Source organism: Alligator mississippiensis, chromosome 11 (assembly GCF_030867095.1).
Source record: "Alligator mississippiensis isolate rAllMis1 chromosome 11, rAllMis1, whole genome shotgun sequence".
In the NCBI taxonomy this organism is placed as follows: Eukaryota; Metazoa; Chordata; order Crocodylia; family Alligatoridae; genus Alligator; species Alligator mississippiensis.
Window position 1 is genome coordinate 35321483 of NC_081834.1, and position 19313 is coordinate 35340795.

The window sequence follows — 19313 nt, forward strand, 5'->3', positions numbered from 1 at the left end:
TAAGCCCATCTTCTTTTGCAGGGGCCAGAAAAAGCTACATGTCATTGGACAAAGGCCTTTCCATTTCTGTTGGGTAAAGGACATGGGTGGATTAACCAGAAAGGAACCCCAAATGCTTGGGTTCCTTAGGGAAACAATGGGTTTCCTCTGTGCGGTATTCCAGCCTACAGTCCTGCTTGGGGCTGCTGGGAGACACGGAGGCAGTGCCAGCCTCTTCCTAGTGGGTGGGCTGGGCCAGGAATGCTGCACTGGAGACACAGGGGCAGTGCCAGCCTCTTTCCGGTGGGGGACTGGGCTGGTGCTGGACTCAGCCGGGCCGGGAGTGCCACACTTCTTCAGGTGGTAGTGGGGCAGGCAGACAGTGGCAGTAGTGGAAGAGGTGGCTATGGGGGGGGACTAAGGTGAATTTTGGGGTGGCTATAGACCCCAATGCCCCTGTGCATGTATGCGGCCGCACGTTACTAGAAACACAGCTGGGCAGCCAGCTCTCTGCAGGTAAGTCTAATGAGGAAGGGGCATGGTGGGGAGACAGATCAAGACTCCCATGGTGAGTGATGGAGTGGGGCAGGGACTGGGGGCACTGCCCAGCCAGGACAGTGCATGGGACACAGGGCTGAGAGTGGAACAAAGCTATAGGCAGCTTGTGGTGGAGGAGGGAGCCCTGAGCCCACAGCGGGCAGCCCACATCTGCCTTCACCCTGCTGGGCTCCGCTTTGGCCATAGCAGGGGTTAGGAGGAGGGGGCAGGTAGGAGAGATGGACATGTGCCACCCCACCCCCAGCCCTGCTGGGTCCACCCAGCCTCCCCCACAGGGCACAGAGGCCTGCGCTGCCCTTGGCAGCGGCAGCACCAGGAGGGGAAGCCTCCTCCCACCCCTCATTGGAGTCCAGCTCCCATGGTGAGGAGGGGGCCTCCAATTTTGTGGTTGCCCAGGGCCCCAGTAAATCTTAATCTACCTCTGGCAAAGGGAAGAGTAAATTAAGAATTCAGAACACAAGTGTGTCTTGTATAACTTGGATGCTGTCAGCCTGTGTATGTCACAAGGTGTTCAAAGCTTGCTTTGAATAATTGCTGGGCACCAACTTCTTGGGGAGTTTTGTTCCCAATCAGCATTATTTCTAAAATTGCTAACTGTAAGCATGTTGGTCTCCTTTATCTTTTCTCTAATGGACCCTAGCACTCTCTAGACACTGTAATATATGCAAGATTTTCCTTATTAGTTTTTCTACTAGATTTGGTAAATAAGCTGTTTTATCTTGTACAAGTAACACACATTCATGTTCTGATTGCTACATGAGTGGAGGAAGTCTGTTGGTTATCTTTCTGAATGCAAAACCACTTTTTCCATTCAAAACTAACCCACCTCTCTTTAAAATAATTTTCTACCTGCTGGAAGTCACAATATCATGACGTCCTCTTAGAAAGTCTTGATACTTCTCCAGTTGTGATATAGTTTTAGAATCTTGTCTTAAATATGTATGGGCCTAGATTATTTTTAATTTGAATAATAAAATATGCTTAATGCATAGCAAAAAGTTTGTATAAAATCTGAAGAACAGGTAGTAAAATTTAACACAGCGTGCAATTTTTTGATCTTTTGGAGTACTGCTAATACAAGAAAATTCTCTAAAAATCTTTTTAGAAAGTACTTGATGAGCTTACAAGCAGAATCTCATGAGAATATTTTCTTTTGAACTTCAAAGTAGCTACTGAGCACAGTGAACAGAAGATTCATTTAGGAGTGGATTAGAGAAAATTTACATTTAAATGCTTAGAGCATGTTAATAAACCCACATGTTCACTATTCTATTCTCCAACTAGAACAGCTAGAAAAAGGCAGCTAAATGACTGAAGATATTCAGAACTTCATCTTTGCTTCATAACTAACCGTATTATTGAATAGTGCTGTGCGTGTTCGTTTTTAGTCAAGAAATTGATAGTTTCCCATTACATTTGAAACTCATGCAACTACTTTACTCATTTTAAAATGTGGTTAAATGATCATTCAGATTGGCAGTTGCACTGCCGTGGTACTGTCGATGCATATTTGATTGTTGACTAATACTCAAATTTGAATTTTGATTATGTTATTATGTAAACTTTTCAAGAACTGTTCTCTGCTTCTATATAAGTTATGTTTTCAATTGAAGACAATGGCATAGTAGCAACTTAATGTCCATCACTAAGTCATACATGATGCTTCTAAGTACAAGGCCAGATATTTAAAAAAGGTATTCCGGCATCTAGTCCTCATTGATTTCAGCAGACATTAAGCACCCACATAACTTTAAAAAGCTGGACTTGAGTGCTTCTTAGTTCTTGAAAGTCTGTAACTGTCATAGAAATGAAGAGAGAGTGGTTCTGCTGAGTGCTTGCCATAATCAGGGTTTCATGGGCCTGCCATTTATTCATATGCTCTTTGTCAGATCAGTTATAGGTTTTTGAAATTTTGATGAGGTACACCTACATAACCCCCTAAAACATCCTGAAATGTGTTAAGCTTCTCAAATACAATTAACATGATCTTCAGTTTTTGATCTGGGACTTTGAATTTTTTGTTTGCTTGTTTGTTTTGCAAAAGGTTTATCCAAGTTAGTCTACATTTATACTCACAATGGAAGTGTAAAACAAGAACTCTTACCAGTTTCTCTTTCTAACTTTAGAATAAAGAACAATTATATGCACCATTCAGTAAACTTTAATTTCACAGACTGCTGTACACCTACCAAATATCAACCTTTTGATATGCTGGAGTTACCATATGTTGTCAATTTAACTGGTGTCTCCATTCAGCAATAAAGTTGCTCTATAACTACTAACAATCTGCTGCTGGGGTATGTCAGCTGTACTTTATACTTCTCTTCTGATATTTTTACAACGTAAGTGATATTACATTCCCTGCCAGATATTACTATTGGGTGAAGGTAAAGTAACTCTCTGAAATACTTGTTTTTTAGAATAAATAGTAGGGATTTGGAAACTGAGTTTTAGTGAAACCTATTATAAAAAAAAACACAAAACAAAAACTCTGCAGTTCTCATCATTGTCTACTTTAGGTCTGAAAATCAGACAGTCTCATACTGGTTTTCTCCCAGACTTTCTGTGTACCTTGAGTCACTGTATGCCTCTCTGCCCCAGTTTTCTCATTTGTAGAGTTCAGACTTCCTGTGCAAGGGGTGTTGTGAGACTTTGGCCCTCCTCTACATGTGTAGGTGAAGGTGTGATGGGTTCCAACGCATGATTTATGCAATCGTGCCTCCTGCCATTTCACATGTGCCATGATCCCTAGGACTTGGTGGGGTTTTATGTTGGGCATGGTGCATCCCTGTGGCTAGGAGCCTGTCCAGAGGGGGCTCCCAGCTCTAGGTTAGACCCTGCTATACATGCTAATTAAACATCAATGGCAACCAGCTATAAACTTAGTACTCATTTTTGAGGTCTAACTTTGTAGCTGGTTGGACCTTTTTATCATGTGATAGCTACTTTGCATGTGTATCTGGTCTCAAGGTAATTGCATAATACCTGTAATGTATAGAGGAGACCTTTGTAAGGTATTTTGAAACCACTTGTGATAAGTGTAACACATTCACAGTGTCATTAAGCCAGCAGTTAAGCATGCCTTTTGCAGATGGAGATATTTCCATATTTAAGTACAGTTCAGTTCTTTTGAACATGTCAGAATAGACAAAATCATTAATTATTGAGGACATGTTTCTGAATTGCATTCAGGAAAATTCAGTTCTTGCATATTTTAAAGCCCCACTGATCAGTACTGCTTTTGTTTGTGTAGGCTGGCGGAACCGTGTTTAGAAACTGGTTTAGCTGGAACTATGTTTAATACTCTGTATAAGAAGTGCTTGGTGAATGCCATGATGAGAAGTCTGAGACATCTAACTTGCTTAAGATTGTTTCTCTCTTTTTAGCAGTTTGAAATACTTCATGAATTATGGGCCCTTATGGACAGCACCTGAAAATCTCAGGCAGCAAAATTGCAAATGCAGATCGAGCTGTCAGGATATGCATTTTATACTGTCATTCAGAAATCAACCCCTGACCTTCAAGATTGGAAATTTCCATAGTCAAGGATACAAAGCTGCAAGTCCCAACTACTAATCCTGTTATTTTAGTAGTACTTACCCCGTTCATTTAAAATCTTTCAAGTAGATTGCTTGCAATTATTGACCAGTGTCAGAATCAAACACCAGATACACAAAAGCAAGTTAAGAAATAGCAATATAATTTATGGTTGGTGAATGATTGTACAGGAGCTTAACAGAGTCAGAGGTCTCGATAAACTATGGGAAGATTGCCAGACAGAGTGCATCAGCATCCTTTAAGACTCCCTTTCTTACTGATGCTGTAATAGAAGGCAGAAGAAAACTAGGGAGATTTGAAGGCATGAAGACGTACATTCTATACATGCAACGTGCTCTCCATTCAGTTGCCCAATAAGCTACAGGTTAAGAGGCCAGTTTTGACAAACCAGAATACATTGATCAGACTGGGGAAACCTGATGGGGAAGTTGAAAAAGCCTCTGAAGACAGATGATTGGGGGGAGAGCAGCCGTAATGAGCAGAACATGGGTGGACTGTTCCTCCTTGCATCCTGCATAACTATAAGTTTTCACACCTGAGCTTTTCCCCTAGGAAAGGTCCCTTCCCATACACTCCCATGATAGGCCTGGAGTTGCATTATAGGGCAGGAGGACCGAAGGTTCAAATTTTTATGATAGAAGCTGAAAACTCAAGCAGACCTTGACATCAGAGTCTCATTTTAAGACATTTAGAGTTCTGTAAGGTCATTCAAAAATATAAACTTCTGATATTTCATGTTTTATTATAAAATGTTGATGCTGTGCACAGATCTTACTGAATAAACTGAGCTAAGGTTTGGTTGGTTATTTTATTTCTATTCTGTCCTTGTGTCTTTTGGCTAAATAATGTCAACTTAAGATGATGGAGTGGTGGAAAATGCACTTAATTTTAGGGTGCTATAGATCAAGAAAATCTGCTGAAATATCCTACCTGAACTTCAAATCTATCTCTAAGGCTGAGGTGAATTTGACTTTATTTATGCTACAAGTGGAAAAGGCAAAGTTGTCTTCAGCACAGTGGTGCATCTAGCATAATTCCAAGCAATTGTAGTACTTGACAAAGTAAATATTAAGTAAGGTTTGCTGCCACAAAGACCATCAATGCGTTACTTGGCATGGCACTGTTGCTTTACCAGATGAACTGTGTGCGTGTTTTATGCAATTATAATGGAGATCTCCTAACATACAAGAAGCTCTGCATCTTTATATGATGGTCAGTTGATTTCAGAAAAGTGCAAGTATCCTTGTAACTTATTGAGGATAGTGTTAGATTTTTAGCAGGGTGGTTAAATATTCTAAGTATGAAAGATCTCAGATGAAGTCTTAGTCATGTGAATTATTATTTATGAAGACTTTCAGAAGTAAAGGATATTACAGATGGTGAGTTGACATATTAGTTACATTAATTGATAAATACATTAATCTACCTACCAGTTGTCATATATTTCCTAAACGGGTAACTGTATATTAAATCCAAGGTACTATGAATTCAGCTTATTACATATGTGTTTTTGGAGTGTTTGTCAGAATTTTCAGATGTGTAATTTTATAAAATTCCCCATTTGAAATAAGCATTATTACTGAAGTAGAATATTTCAGCTCTTATTTTTTATGAATCAAGTATATTTTTTATTAAACTTGAGTAGACTTTATGTGCAGAAGGTGGTAACCTTGTCATTTGTTTTAGTTAGCTGTCATAGTTAATACAGACTGCTTTCTTATCTCCCAAGATCACTCTTTGACTGTTCAAGTCACATGAAAAAGTGTTGACTGCTGTTCCCCGTCTGGAACAGCTTGTGACTGTTTACCGGAAAAAGCTGCAGCTACATTGTGAAAAAATGTGCAGTGTAATATCTCTGAATATCTCCACCATTGACACTGCCATAGAAAGCCATCTATTGACTTACAGACTTTGTTAATGCAAAAAAATTCTTTGTATAAGTCAGACCAAGCATTTTTCCATTTTATTCGGTCAGTTTCCTAAATCAATACTGAAATTGTTTGCAGGGTTCTTCATATTGCTCTCTGTAGCCATCATGAGTAATGAATCCATACTAAAACCCTGAGTAAGTATTTAGATTGGAATATATTGGAAGCTTTCACTGGGCCCCTTGAAAATGGCATCTGCTTTTAAACTTTCACAGATTTGGTTGCAGAAATGCTTATATGTTGAGGTTGAAATCATACTATTTTGCATACTAACTACTTTGAAGAGGCTAGATAACCTAACTCCTAAGTTCAAAATGGACAGACTTATTAGTGACTTCAGTGCCTAATGTAAAAGTTGAGCAGGATAGGGTAGAGCAGAAGGGAAGTTATTAATCAAAAGATCTGGTATGTATTTAAGATGTGAAAAATAAGGTACACAAGGAAGTTATTTTGAAATAGTGAATAATAAGGTTTCTGTGCTGCTCTGCAAATTTGGAGAAGATGCAGAGGAAGCAAGAAGGATTGGCTGTAATGAAGATCATGGTCTACTGGGTATATTCCAAATGTCGGTAGATTCTCACTAGTAAAATGAGAACTGGTTTTGCAAGTAGTAAGACTGGTAATGGAAGAAAAAAAAAGTTCTTTAATTTGGGGAAGGGGGGGGGAGGGAAGATACTGAAGTTTCCTTAAAATTACCAGAGATATTTCATTAGTACAACTCTTAAAATGCTATGAACAAGAGAACTAAAACAGAATCCTGAACAACTGTAATCAGTGAACATCCTACGGATGTGCCATTTGACAGAGCAGGAAGAGATACAATGCTCAAAAGATTAGATACATTAAACTGCAGCTCTAGTCCAACCTTATAGGGTGGTGAGTTCTGGTCACCAGTTAGAAAAATACTAATTAGTTGGACAAGTTAAGAGAAGAGCAAGAATGGCCATGTTTTCTCACACACGATATACCTCCACATAAGACATGCACCTTGTTTTTGGTAAGGCAGAAAAAAGGGGGAAGAGTTTTTGGGGTTTTTTAGATAAGGCTTCATGGAGCAGGGGTAGGCCTAATCTTCAGCTGACTTATCCTCCTTAATTAAAAACTAAAATCCTGGTGGCTGGTGCTGAAGACTGGTCTCTGTGGTGGATCTCTGATTTGGAAAAAAAAGAGTTCCAAGGCCTGAAATTAGGAGAATAGAGATGAGGAGCAGCTAGCATATAGCAGAATTACCCTGAAAAAGGTTAGTTTGATTAGTTGTGATAAACTATAAAAAGGAGAAGTGATCTTTAAGACCTCTGAAGTAATAGGCAAAGAGCCATTAGGTCAATAGACTCCCTCAGTCATCTGGATAGTAATGCCACTGCTGCTGCATTGTGGAGCAGGAATCAGAGGCGCTTCTACAGAAAAAAAATCAGCTTCCCTACTTATGACGTGCACCACAATTTTGGGGGGCAGAGTTGTGGGGGAAAGGTACATGTGTCATCAGGAGTCTGTAGGAATTGACTAGTTTAAGAGGGCAAAATTAATGTAGTTTGTGTGGGGAGGGAACATAGCATTCAAATACTTGAAGTTTGTCACAAATGTAAAGAGAAATTTAGCATAGTGTTTGCTGGTACCTTACATGTGATCTCGAAGTATGGAACATGCCTTTGCACCTAAATAGGACGAGACTGTGGCATTCTTAAAGGAGCCAAGGATGCTTCTGTCCAGGGCTATAGGGATGAAGCTGGGCTCTCTCACAGTGACAGCTTCCATCTTGCTAGAGTGAAGCTACAAGAACTCAGAGCAGGGACTTTTTCTTTTGTTTCCTTACTGACTGTCTTACTGGCACTTGATAGTGTGGAGGAAGAAATTGTCCGTCTAGAATTCAGAGGTGACAAGCCAGATTTGGAGCTTTAAAGGGCTGATTTAGATAATGGAATAGTACAAAGCCTGGGTCTTGGGGCAAAGGATGGAGAAGTGACTGGGACTGGCTGGGCAAGGAAACTAATTCTGCAAACCAGTGGAGTGTTGGGGAAAGTAGATGGAAAGAGAAGACATGGTCAGAGAGTTGAGGGAGACTAGGATAGAAAGTTAAAGTGCCAACAGAGCATGCATGCTGGTGATGTCTAGAACCTGTATGTACTGCCCAATTGCTAGGCTTGGGCATCTGCAGGGGGAGTAGGTAGAGCTTGTTTTTTCAGAGTAGTGCCAGGCGCAGCATAGACATGGTTGAAGGCTCCCAGCCCTGCTGATGATTCATTGGGATGCCACATGATGCTCCATGGTGGACTTTGCTGTTTCTGGTTTGCTTTTTCAGACGACAAAGAAAACATACAAAAATTGCTAAGTGAACATTATGGCAGTTGCAAAGTCAAGGACTCAAAAGTTACCAAATGCAAAAATAATAGACATCTATATAGCTGTTTTGTGGCCCCTTGTTCATGTGCCTTGAAAGTAATATTTAATTACATGATCACAATATTACTTGAAAGTAATATTTAATTACATGGGGTCCTGGGGGGCTGCTTCCCCCAGCCCCCCAGGACCCCATGTCTTTCAGTGCATGGAAGGGACAGTGCTTATTACTTGAGCATCAGTTCAGTAATTTATTTTTCCCTTTTTCAGCATGTAGCCCCTTTACATATTTAACTGCATGCTCTAAGTTCTGCTTTGAAGAGAGAATTGTTTTCCTCCTTAGGTCTTTGGTGGACATTATTATAACACTTGTGAAGCACTCAGGCTAATACATTTTCTTAACACCCCGTGAAGGGGACTTATTTACCTTTTACAGATGGGGACCTGAAGCACAGAAATTAAATTAAAAGATGTACAGTTCAGCCTCTGAATATTAGTCAGCTTCCTCCTCCACAGCAAGGTACCAGCAGGGCAATCAGCAGGGAAACAGAAGAAAGAGTCCCTGCTTTCAGTTCTCAAAGCTTTGCCCCACTCTAGCTAGATCGAGCAGTGTTTTTCAGCATACCTGGCATTATACAGCACTTTACAAGTTCCAAGCACAGCTCCCATTATCTTTACTTCCAACTGTGAGTTAAGCCCTTCTGAAAGAAAAAAAAAATCAAAATTCTCCATTTATGCATCAGTGAAATAAAAAGCAGTTAATAACCATTTGATTTACCCAGCGTCATAGAGAGCTCTTTTAGCAGAGGCAAGGATAGAATGCAAGGGACCATTACATGACAGTTCAGTAACATGTACCAATACCTAATCTAACTGAACTTGCTTGGGTACTAGAGCTGACTTGTGCTGCCTGAAATTGGCCAATTAACTTGGGCAAAATGCTCCGTTAACACAGCTAGACTGCTTACTGTATCTCAGCCAGCTCAAGTCTCCCTACATAGTACTGCGTTGTAGTGTGTGGATGTACTTTAGTTTCCTGCAGTTGCTTTCAGCTCTCTGCACCTATGAAACCATATTCCCTTCTTGCCATCCCATGTGTTGTTCACTATGCATCTTTTAACTAATCTCTTGCTATACCATCCTAGTTAATCTCCCAGGCAGGTTATTGATGGAGGCAGGGGTTCTGTATGTGTGGGAAAAACAGCCTGTATGTATATTTTAATACAACAGGCTGTGTACACCCCCACACATACCAAAAAAAAAATTTACATGAGGTGAGTATTTCCCAATTTTGAATACTTTGCAACATTCATGTGTGTTAAATGTTGCCTGTTCTTAAATTTTAAGTATATTGAGTGAAAATTAGAAAATGCTCTGTAGAGCTAATCCTCTACTGACATCTAGGTAGACAATGGGTGACCTATTCAGGTTGTCTAATTCTGTCCATGAGTTTTTCTGCTACTTAGCACCAATAAATGAAGCAGCTAGTAGTAAAGTCTAATGAGCAGCTAGGTTTTCACCTGGGAGGTGCTGAACTTCTCCAGGCCCCAGTTCAAGCTGCAAGAGTTAATTACCCAAGATGATGAAGTCACTCATGATTAAGGTTCTCTCCCCACCCCACCCTTTAGATTTTCTTTTAAAAACTAACAAAAACCACTAGAAAGTTAAATTTTGGATTTGTCATGTTTGACAGCCAGCAGAAGTGAATAATAGAATAGATATGACTTTTCAGTGATGGAAGGGAACTTTCTGCATGCCTGGACCTTTAGTAAGTCAGGATGGTTAAAGTGGTAGCCTGGGGCCCGTGAAGAGTTGAGTGGCAGCCCCTGGGCTCCCACTCTGCTACCATTTCCCCCCTCCTCCCTCCCCCCCCCATTACTGCAGCTGCAAAAATAGCTGGAGCCTTTGGACTCCCCTTCCCTCTTCCTCAGCCTGCCCCTGCCCCAGGGAGCAGTGTAGCACAGCACAGGAAGTAGGAGGTGGGGTTGGAGGTGGGTGAGCACATGGTGCAGTGTGGGTGGGTAGAGGGGTACTCATGGGCATATGGTGCAGCAGCAGGTGCCTACATGGCTCCTGGCTTGCTTTGGTGTGGCTTGTGTATAACCCCTGCTGGTGCAGTCCTCAACGCATGTGGCCCTTCAGAAGTTGGACAGCTCAGCAGCAAGTGATAGATTGCACATCCCAAAGCAAGGGTGGTATTGTCACTGATTTAGTTATAGAAACCTCCGTTCCAGGTGCTACTGAGTTGTCTTCTTTTCTACCCATACAATCCTTTCTTAAAGGGTAGATTTTTCTTACATGATTCTTCTTACTAGAAGTCTTTGTCCAGGAAGTCATGAATAAATTTACATATATTCATGTTAAGTAACCTCTTGCTAGACAGATTTCTTAATGTCATTCATTAGCAACTGACAGTAGAAGCTTTGAAAAGGAGTAACATCTTCTTTAATGTGTTTGTAGTTTATTCCATTTCCTTTTATGGGTTCACAATGAGGACTAATAAAGAATTAGATGTGTAAATGAGAATTTCACTTTTGACAATTGCCTCAGTTTGTATCCTTCAGACTAAGAAAAATGAGAGAGATTTGAATATAATTTTAAAGAAGTCTTTAGAGACTGATTTCATGAATTTATTGGAGTATTTCTTAAAATATTTTTTTAAACTATTACTCATTTTTAAACAGTTGGCAGTTTACCTCATTGTCTAGAGCAGTGGCTGAGTTTTTGCAGGGAAGGGGGAGGTATTACTGCTTAAGTCTCTATTTTAGCCCTAATAAAATGAGAAGACCTTTTTGCTAAAATGAGCCCATCTCAGCTAGACAGAATTCAATTTAAAGTTAAATTAGTATAGCTTCTAGCCTACTATTTGAAAAATGTAAAGCAATATGGTCATTTGTCATTAAACTTTAAGTTTTCTTACCTTACACTTTTCTCTTTCCCTCTTTCTGTTTTAGGTGAAATTGTGGTAAACGAAGTTAATTTTGTGAGAAAGTGCATTGCAACAGATACAAGTCAGTACGATTTGTGGGGGAAACTGGTTTGCACTAACTTTAAGACTTCCTTTATTACGGATGATCCTATGCCACTTCAGGTATGCCTTTTGAGTTTTTTCCTCCCATAATTGACACATCATAACTTTATTTACTTCCATCTTATTAATAATTTAATTTAAATAATACTAAATCTCCTAGATACTCTCACTTGCAGCATATTATAAAACAAAGGTGAAGAACTTCAAAGGTGAAATTAAATAGCCAATTCAGATGTTATTGGTATTCCACTCCAAATTTACTCTATTTGTATTTACTAGAGCACATCATTTCAACTACAGTATTAAAGCAGAGGGAATTAATGATGGAAGTCCACATGGTCTATTTCCAGCTATTTGACTTCTTTAGGAAATGATGTTTTAAAGAGTCATCTCTTTAATAGCGAGAGAGAGCGAGAACGAGAGAGCGCTTTAAGTTAGCATCAATTTTGCAACAAATTTTAGGAACAACTTCCTAATTCTGAAAGTGGTGGGATTTCCTTCATTGGACTTATAAGTGCAGATCAGACATCTGTTTGTCTGGGATGGCTTTGCCATATGCGATCCTTAGTAGCAAGGGTTGAATTAAATAGTTTCCACAAGATCCCTTCTACCCCCATTTTTCTGATATAGCATGTATCCATCTCACTGAAGACAGTAAGAAAACAGGGTTTTTTATTTTTTTTAAAGAGAGAAGTATCATGTCACTGTAGACAAAAAGTGACAGTTAAGATTGTTTTAATAGAAAAGGGGGAAACCATTGCTTCATTGAGGCAAAAAATATACAAGGATCACAACCTTAGTAATGTTAAGCATTACAACACAATATTAACATTTGAAAACTGAAGAGTCCTACATTAAACACATTTTATAGTAGACTTAAGGATTTTCATAGTTACTCTCTTTGCACATACAAAACCAAATTTCTAAAGTTTTGAAGGAATTTAATTCAATCATGGCTAGCACATGCAACAAAAGGCTGTGGCTTATTTTGTATGTTTATGAAACAAAAACAAAATTTTACAGTTTTTGCTATGGCAGTGTAAGCCAGTCACTCACCCAGCTTCTTTCTCATGGCCAGTCAGCTCTCTGTTCTAGGTTTTCCAGACAGTTTATTTTCATGGGGGCAAACTTGTCTCATACAAATGAAACAACAAAAAGGTGTACAGACAGACCAAATCCTGTAGCCTTTCTTCTGACCCTCAGAGAGCAAGTCAAACTGTACTACTCCCTCAGCAACATAGCCTTCCCTCTCCCATTCTGCTTCTGTAGCTTTTAACCCTCTTTGAAGGGTCACCCTTGTTCATTAATTATCAGTTGCAGCTGTCTCCCAACCTTCTGGCCAGGTAACCTGTAAGCTGCTGCCTACTTGAAGCTGGGGTTTCAGTTCTCTGGAGGCTGCACCTTCTTACAAGTAGTTATGAAGCTTTATGCTGTTTTTAGCAAAAATATTGTTCTAGTTTTGGGAACCTCTGATTAAGAACTGTAAGGCATGTTGCATTTCCATTAACATGTCAGATGCATAAGTTGCTGTTTATGAAAGCTTATGCATCTTTGATTTGGTCTACAAAGAGTAAATCTACCCTGCCAGAGCCATTTCTGCTATTCAGTTGTTTCTTGGCTTTCATTCTTTTCTACCAAAAAACCCCCCCAAAAACAAAAAACAAACACTGTTCTCTAGGTGACCTGTGATCCAGTTAGGTAGATTTAAGGTCGTCCAGTGACATTTCTCTGCTCTAGTTTAATTGTTTTGAGGCTAGACTAAATTCATAGAGAATAAAGTTTTCAGTTGTCTATAAAATAAAGCTGATTATAATTTCTGCATTTGTAAAAGCATATGAAGCAACAGAAGTTAATAACTAACTACAGCATCTTATTCACGTGGTGTTCTCAGAGCAGCATAACCTGTCTAGTGAACTACATACCTACATAGATTTATAACTACTTTCAGCAGGAACCACTTATTTGATTTATCTAACAATATCAAAATAAAGCTTTTTTTCTTTCCCTTGACAGGTCTCCAAGTTGTTTGGTTGTTTTTTTAATAGTTGCAGTAACTTTTTTAATCTTAAATGGCAGGAGTATTTTTTTCCATCTTGCATTGTGTTCACCTTTATAGAGTATTATGATTTGTGATGAGGTTGACAAATGCGCAGTAAATACTGACTTGTTATTTGTGTTTATCTAAGTCAACAGTGATTTCTCTCAGCTATGTTTGTAAAATATAGGGCTAAAAATATTACTGCCACATTCCTACTTTTTGTCATTAATTTGTCTTTCAGAAATTCCATTATAAAAACCTCCTTCTTGGTGAACATGATGTCCCACTAACATGCATTGAACAAATCGTCACAGGTATGTCAGATAGCTAAGTATGGGGAAAAGCTTTAAAGGATGTTTGTACATTCAAGGTGAAAATATCCATTGCTTGCTACATTAAGGCATAGTTATAAGCATAGTAGCAGCAAATATGTCTAACTCACAGACTGATCATATAGTTTCAATCCACTTTTTGAAAGAAAGGTATTAAATTGATCCTGGAATAATTAAATTAATAACAGTAACAACCTAAATGTTTGTTTTACATATGTACCATATAAATTTAATCTCCCCAGAAAACTAAATATTAGGTTGGAGAGTTATAATTTATTTCTCGAGATACAAGCTGGTCCCAAGAATTGTCAAGCTACTCCTGATTACTGTTTTGTCCTGATTTTATAATATATGCTCAATTATAAATATTATTTCCCACAGTGGGGAGAGATTTTTATGCATCTTTTTTCAATGGAGTAAAAAATCCAATCTTAGAATAAGCAACTTTTGTGAAAAATTTGTAGGTTGGCATAAGTTCTTGCCTTTGGAGAGCCTTTCACAATCGCTCAGACTCTAGGGTTAGCATGGGGGAACATCTCTGTTTCTGTCTCAGAAATCAGTTTTGTCTGTGATCTTTTGCCATTGTAACCAGTGGCTGATTAAGATTTACTGGGACACTGGGCTCAGGGGAGGAAGAGGCCTCTTCCATTCCTGGTGCTGGTGCTGCCAAAGGTGGGGCGGGCCTCCATGCCCTGCAGGGGAAGCCAGGTGGACCCAGCTGGGCTGGGAGTGGGGTGGCACATGCCCACCTCTCTTCCCTCCTCATTGCCATGGCCGGAGCAGAGACAAGCGGAACAAGGGCGAATGCAGGCTGCCACTGTGGGCCTGGGGCTCTCTGCTCTGGTGCTTTTGCCCTAGGAGCCCCATGCCAGTTGCACATCCCCTGCCCACCTAGCAGTAGAAGGCACAACTCACCTCCCACCCCCACTGCTGTCGGGTGGGCAGGGAGCATGCAGCTGGCACAGGGGCCCCAAGGCAAAGGCAAGAGAGTTGAGAGCCCTGAGCCCACAGCGAGCAGCTCATGTCTGCCCCCCACACAAATTTGGGGGGGATGTGTGGTCCCCCATGCCTCCCCAGGGGGGTGTGCACAGCAGTGGGGAGCAGCCTTCCCTCCCACCCCCCGCGCCCCCTGGACAAGCTGCCTATGGTTCCATTCCAGTCCCCACCCCATCTCCAGATCCCATGCACTGTTCTGGATGAGCAGAGTCCCCTGTCCCACTCCCACCCTCATTGTGGGAGCCTCGATCTACCCCGCCCCCAAGCCACTTCCCCCCCATACACTTACCTGCAGGCAGCTACTCTCCATGCTGCCCACATATTTTCCTGACCACATGCATGTGTGAAGCTATGCACATGCACACAAGCCCTGTGTCCCACTCCTGGACCCCTCAGGCTAGAATGCTGCCCACCTGCAAGGGGAAACCCACTGTTTTCCAAGGGAACCCATTTATTAATCTGCCTGTGATTTTAACCCTTGTTAAAGAATACAGTAGTTTGTTTTGGAGCGTATGGTATTTCCCACTCAAAATATTGAGCAGTTTGGAGTTGGTTCTTCTTTATAAAGGTTATATGCTCATTTCATCCCAAATTTCTCTAGTTTTGAAGCATATGCTAAAATCAGAAAACAAACAGCATCTTTTTTTTTCTTTTTTTGTTAACAATAATGTCTGGAAAACAACCTGTCAAACTTGGCAGCAGATTAAAGCTGCATGATTGCATAACTTGTGCCATTTATGTTGAACAGGTTGAAATTTTTTCCTCTACTTGAGTATTTGTTATATATCTAATGGTCAAAAGGAAAAAGCTTTGCTGTTTTGCACCTGATGCTTCCTTTCACTTGCATCTGGGGGCAGTTCAGTTGCACTGTTTATTGGAGTTTTTAGCATGAAAGTCTGCATTCAGTATTATATTTGGAAACATCTCAGGGTTCTGTTGATTGTGGAATATCAACCCTGGCCTCCCAAACTACACCCCAGCTGCTTTATGTATAGGGGTGGAATATGTAGCATTCTACTTAATACCTGTGTCTGTCGACTTCATGTTCAGGACATAAATTTACAGCATCTTCAAGATTACAGGTAGAGAAATAGCTTTACATTGTACAAAAATAAGTTCCCCCTGTGTTTTGCAAGTGTGTTGTTTTTGTCTTTCCTTGGGCTTCTTGGAACTTGGCCTGGCTAATCTTGCAAGCAACAAGCTAGAATTCTTAATTAAGTTCAAAGATACTTGCAAACAACTGAATATGGCAGTTTTCCATGCAATAACTGTTCCCTTGGCTTTACCATCTAAGTTAAAGAATATCTACAGTTACAAGAAATCCCTAAATACTTTAAACATTATTAGTAAGGACTGTGTTCTGTTGTCAAACTATGGTGTTTGTCTGCTTGGAACAGATTAAGATGCCATAGAGAAATGTGATCACTGCCTCTGCAGGTTTGGCCATGTTTGTTTTCTCGCAGTTTATCTGGTCTTTTGAGAAACAAATCATTAAGCCCATTTTTGGCTCAGGTGCTTCTTGTAGTACTGACTCAAAAACAGAATACTTGCTATGTAGTGTTTCAGTAACACAGATGCCCTGTTTCCCTTGTGAGCTGTATGGGGTAGGGGAGGAATTGTGAAGGTTCATTACAGGCTATGCTAAATCTCCGTTTCTAATCTTTGGTTATTTGACTATGTTTAGTGGGCTGTTATATCAAAATCTTACTGGTTTTAAGGGAAGAGTTGGGGTTTTTTTAAATGTTAAAATCTGTGGTTTTGAAGTTTGCTACCTTTGTGTGCTGTTCCCCAAAGCTAAGATGCTGTATTAATAAACATCAGTACTTTGCCTAGTAATGATGGTATTGTCCTAAAGAGAGGACTGCTGGCCATTTGTCCTTCAACAAACAAGAATTTAGATAAAGGTTTCAGGGCTGTAGCAGGGTGGGGGAATAACATTAAGGTAGAATGAATAGCAAAGGAGCCAAACTGGAATGCTTAACCAATGGCAGAAATAGACTGAGCAAATAAGGATAATGTTGTATATTTGCAGTTAATGACATTCCAATAGTCCATCATTTTAAAATGTTTTTATCAGGAGGATTCATGCCGAACAGCTTGAAAGGAAGGATGCATCTTGCTAGCTGTATTTTTGCTGTATAAATATTTTGTCTATCCTTAAAAAAATAAAATTCTCTTTCTTTCAGTAAATGACACAAAGAGGAAACAGAAGGTCCTTGGTCCCAATCAGAAACTTAAATTTAATCCAACGGAATTAATTATTTATTGCAAAGATTTCCGTATTGTCAGATTTCGCTTCGATGAAGCAGGACCTGAAAGTGCAAAAAAGGTATTAAAGCCTTCAGTTCTTTATTGTGATTGTGCAGTGGCAGATGTAGTACTATGGGACTTCTTGTTGATTTCTAGCTTCAGGATAGAAATTTTAGAATAATATAGATTGCCAGTTAAACCAATGACTTGATCTTTCTAAAACCTGCTTATGCATGTATAAGTATTTTACATTCCTTTTTGTAGTTGTTTGGGTGAAATATGAACAACTTCTACAAATAAGGTGAACCTACTTAAGATTACATAGTTCAGAAGGTAATATGGTCTGTTCACATCTATATCAGAAATGCAAATTTAGGCTGTACTAGTCTTTCTTTTAAAAAGGCAAAATTGAAGTCCTAAAAGGTACAGTGCAAGTAATGTTGTAATTTCCACATTATACAACCATGTATTTAGGAAAGTGCTTCATGGGGGCTTTATTCTCACTTCATAGATTCACAGATGCTAAGGTTGGAACAGACCTCAACAGGTCATCGAGTCCAGCCCCCTGCCTAGGCAGGAAACAGTGCTGAGGTCAGATGACCCCAGCCAGATGCCTATCCAGCCTTCTCTTAAAGACCCCCAAGGTAGGGGAGAGCACCACCTCCCTTGGAAGCCCATTCCAAATTTTGACCACCCTTACAGTGAAGTTTTTCCTGATATCTAACCTAAATCTGCTCTCTGTCAGTTTGTGGCCATTATTCCTTGTTACCCTAAGAGGTGCCCTGGTGAACAGAGCATCGCCGATCTCTTGCTCCATCCCCCTAATGAATTTGTAGGTGGCCACAAGATCATCTCTCGGCCTTCTCTTGTGGAGGCTGAGGAGATCCAGGTCCCTCAGTCTCTCCTCATAGGGCTTGGCCTACAAACCCTTAACCATAGGAGTGGCCTTCCTCTGGACCCTCTCAAGGTTATCCACATTCTTCTTAAAGTACGGTGCCCAAAACTAGATGCAGTACTCCAACTGCAGTCTGATCAATGCCGCATAGAAGGGAAGTATCACCTCCCTGGTTTTATTCGTCATGCATCTGCTAATGCATGATGAAATGCAGTTAGCTTTGCTGATTTTGTCACGCTGACTGCTCATGTTTATCTTGGAGTCTACTATGACTCTGAGATCTGTTTCCGCTTCTGTGCTGCTGAGAGGGTCATTTCCCAGCCAGTAGGTGTGCTGGATATTTTTGCACCCTAGGTGCAGCACTCTGCACTTGTCCTTGTTGTACTGCATCCTATTGTTTACTGCCCACTTTTTTAACCAGTCCAGGTCTGCCTGCAATCGTTCCCTACCCTCCGGAGTGTACAGTTCACCCCAAAATTTAGTTCATCCGCAGACGTGGACAGAGTACACTTCACACCCACGTCCAAGTCACAGGTGAAGATTTTGAAGAGTATAGGTCCAAGGACCAAACCCTGCGGGACCCCACTGCCCACATCCTTCTGGGCTGATACTGACCAGTCTACCACCACTCTCTGGGTACAACCCCCAAGCCAATTTACCACCCACCGGACCGTGTAAACATCTGTCATAGCCTCTTAATTTATTTATGAGAATAGGATGAGATGCTGTATTGAAGGCCTTGCTAAAATCCAAGAAAACGACATCCACCTCTATTCCTGTATCTAAGCATTTTATGACCTTGTCATAAAATGAAAACAGATTGGTCAGGCATGATCTACCTGCTACAAATTCATGCTCATTTCCCTGCTGCATTATTTTTCCTGCTGGACTCCCACAACTATGATCCTTCATAATCTTTTCAAAGATCTTTCCAAGGATGGAGGTGAGACTGACTGGCCTATAATCACTCGGATCCTCCTTCCTCTCCTTCTTGAAAATAGGGACCACACTGGCCCTTTTCCAGTCCTCCGGGACCTGACCCAAGCACTATGAGCATTGAAACAGCTGTGCCAGTGGTTCTGCTATGACACTGACCAATTCCTTCAGTACTCTCGGATGCAGCTCATCCAGGCCTGCTGACTTGAACACATCCAGTCCATTCAAGTGACTGCACCAAGTCAGCGCTGACAGTTGGTAGGCTGGTGTCCCTCTGCCCATCTAAGAACCCATTAAGAGACTTATCTTGAGCTGTGTTCAGGAATACCAAGGCAAAAAACTCATTGAAGAGCTCAGCCATATCCCCCCTGTCTGTCACTAATTGCTCCTTCTTGTTCAGTAGGAGTCCTATGCTGCCCTGCGCCTTTCTTTTATTCCCTACATACCTAAAAAAGACTTTTTGTTGTCTTTAATT

General features: G+C 40.6%; 1 protein-coding gene across 1 annotated transcript in view; it reads left to right on the forward strand.

Annotated features, from left to right (window-relative positions):
* The window catches only part of MTMR10 (myotubularin related protein 10), a 65685-nt gene that overhangs the window by 12021 nt on the left and 34351 nt on the right, over window positions 1-19313 (forward strand). Inside the window, exons 3-5 of the mRNA XM_006259750.4 lie at window positions 11315-11451; window positions 13671-13743; window positions 16944-17086. Coding sequence (XP_006259812.1) covers window positions 11315-11451; window positions 13671-13743; window positions 16944-17086 — 353 coding nt within the window. The remainder of the gene's footprint in view (window positions 1-11314; window positions 11452-13670; window positions 13744-16943; window positions 17087-19313) is intronic.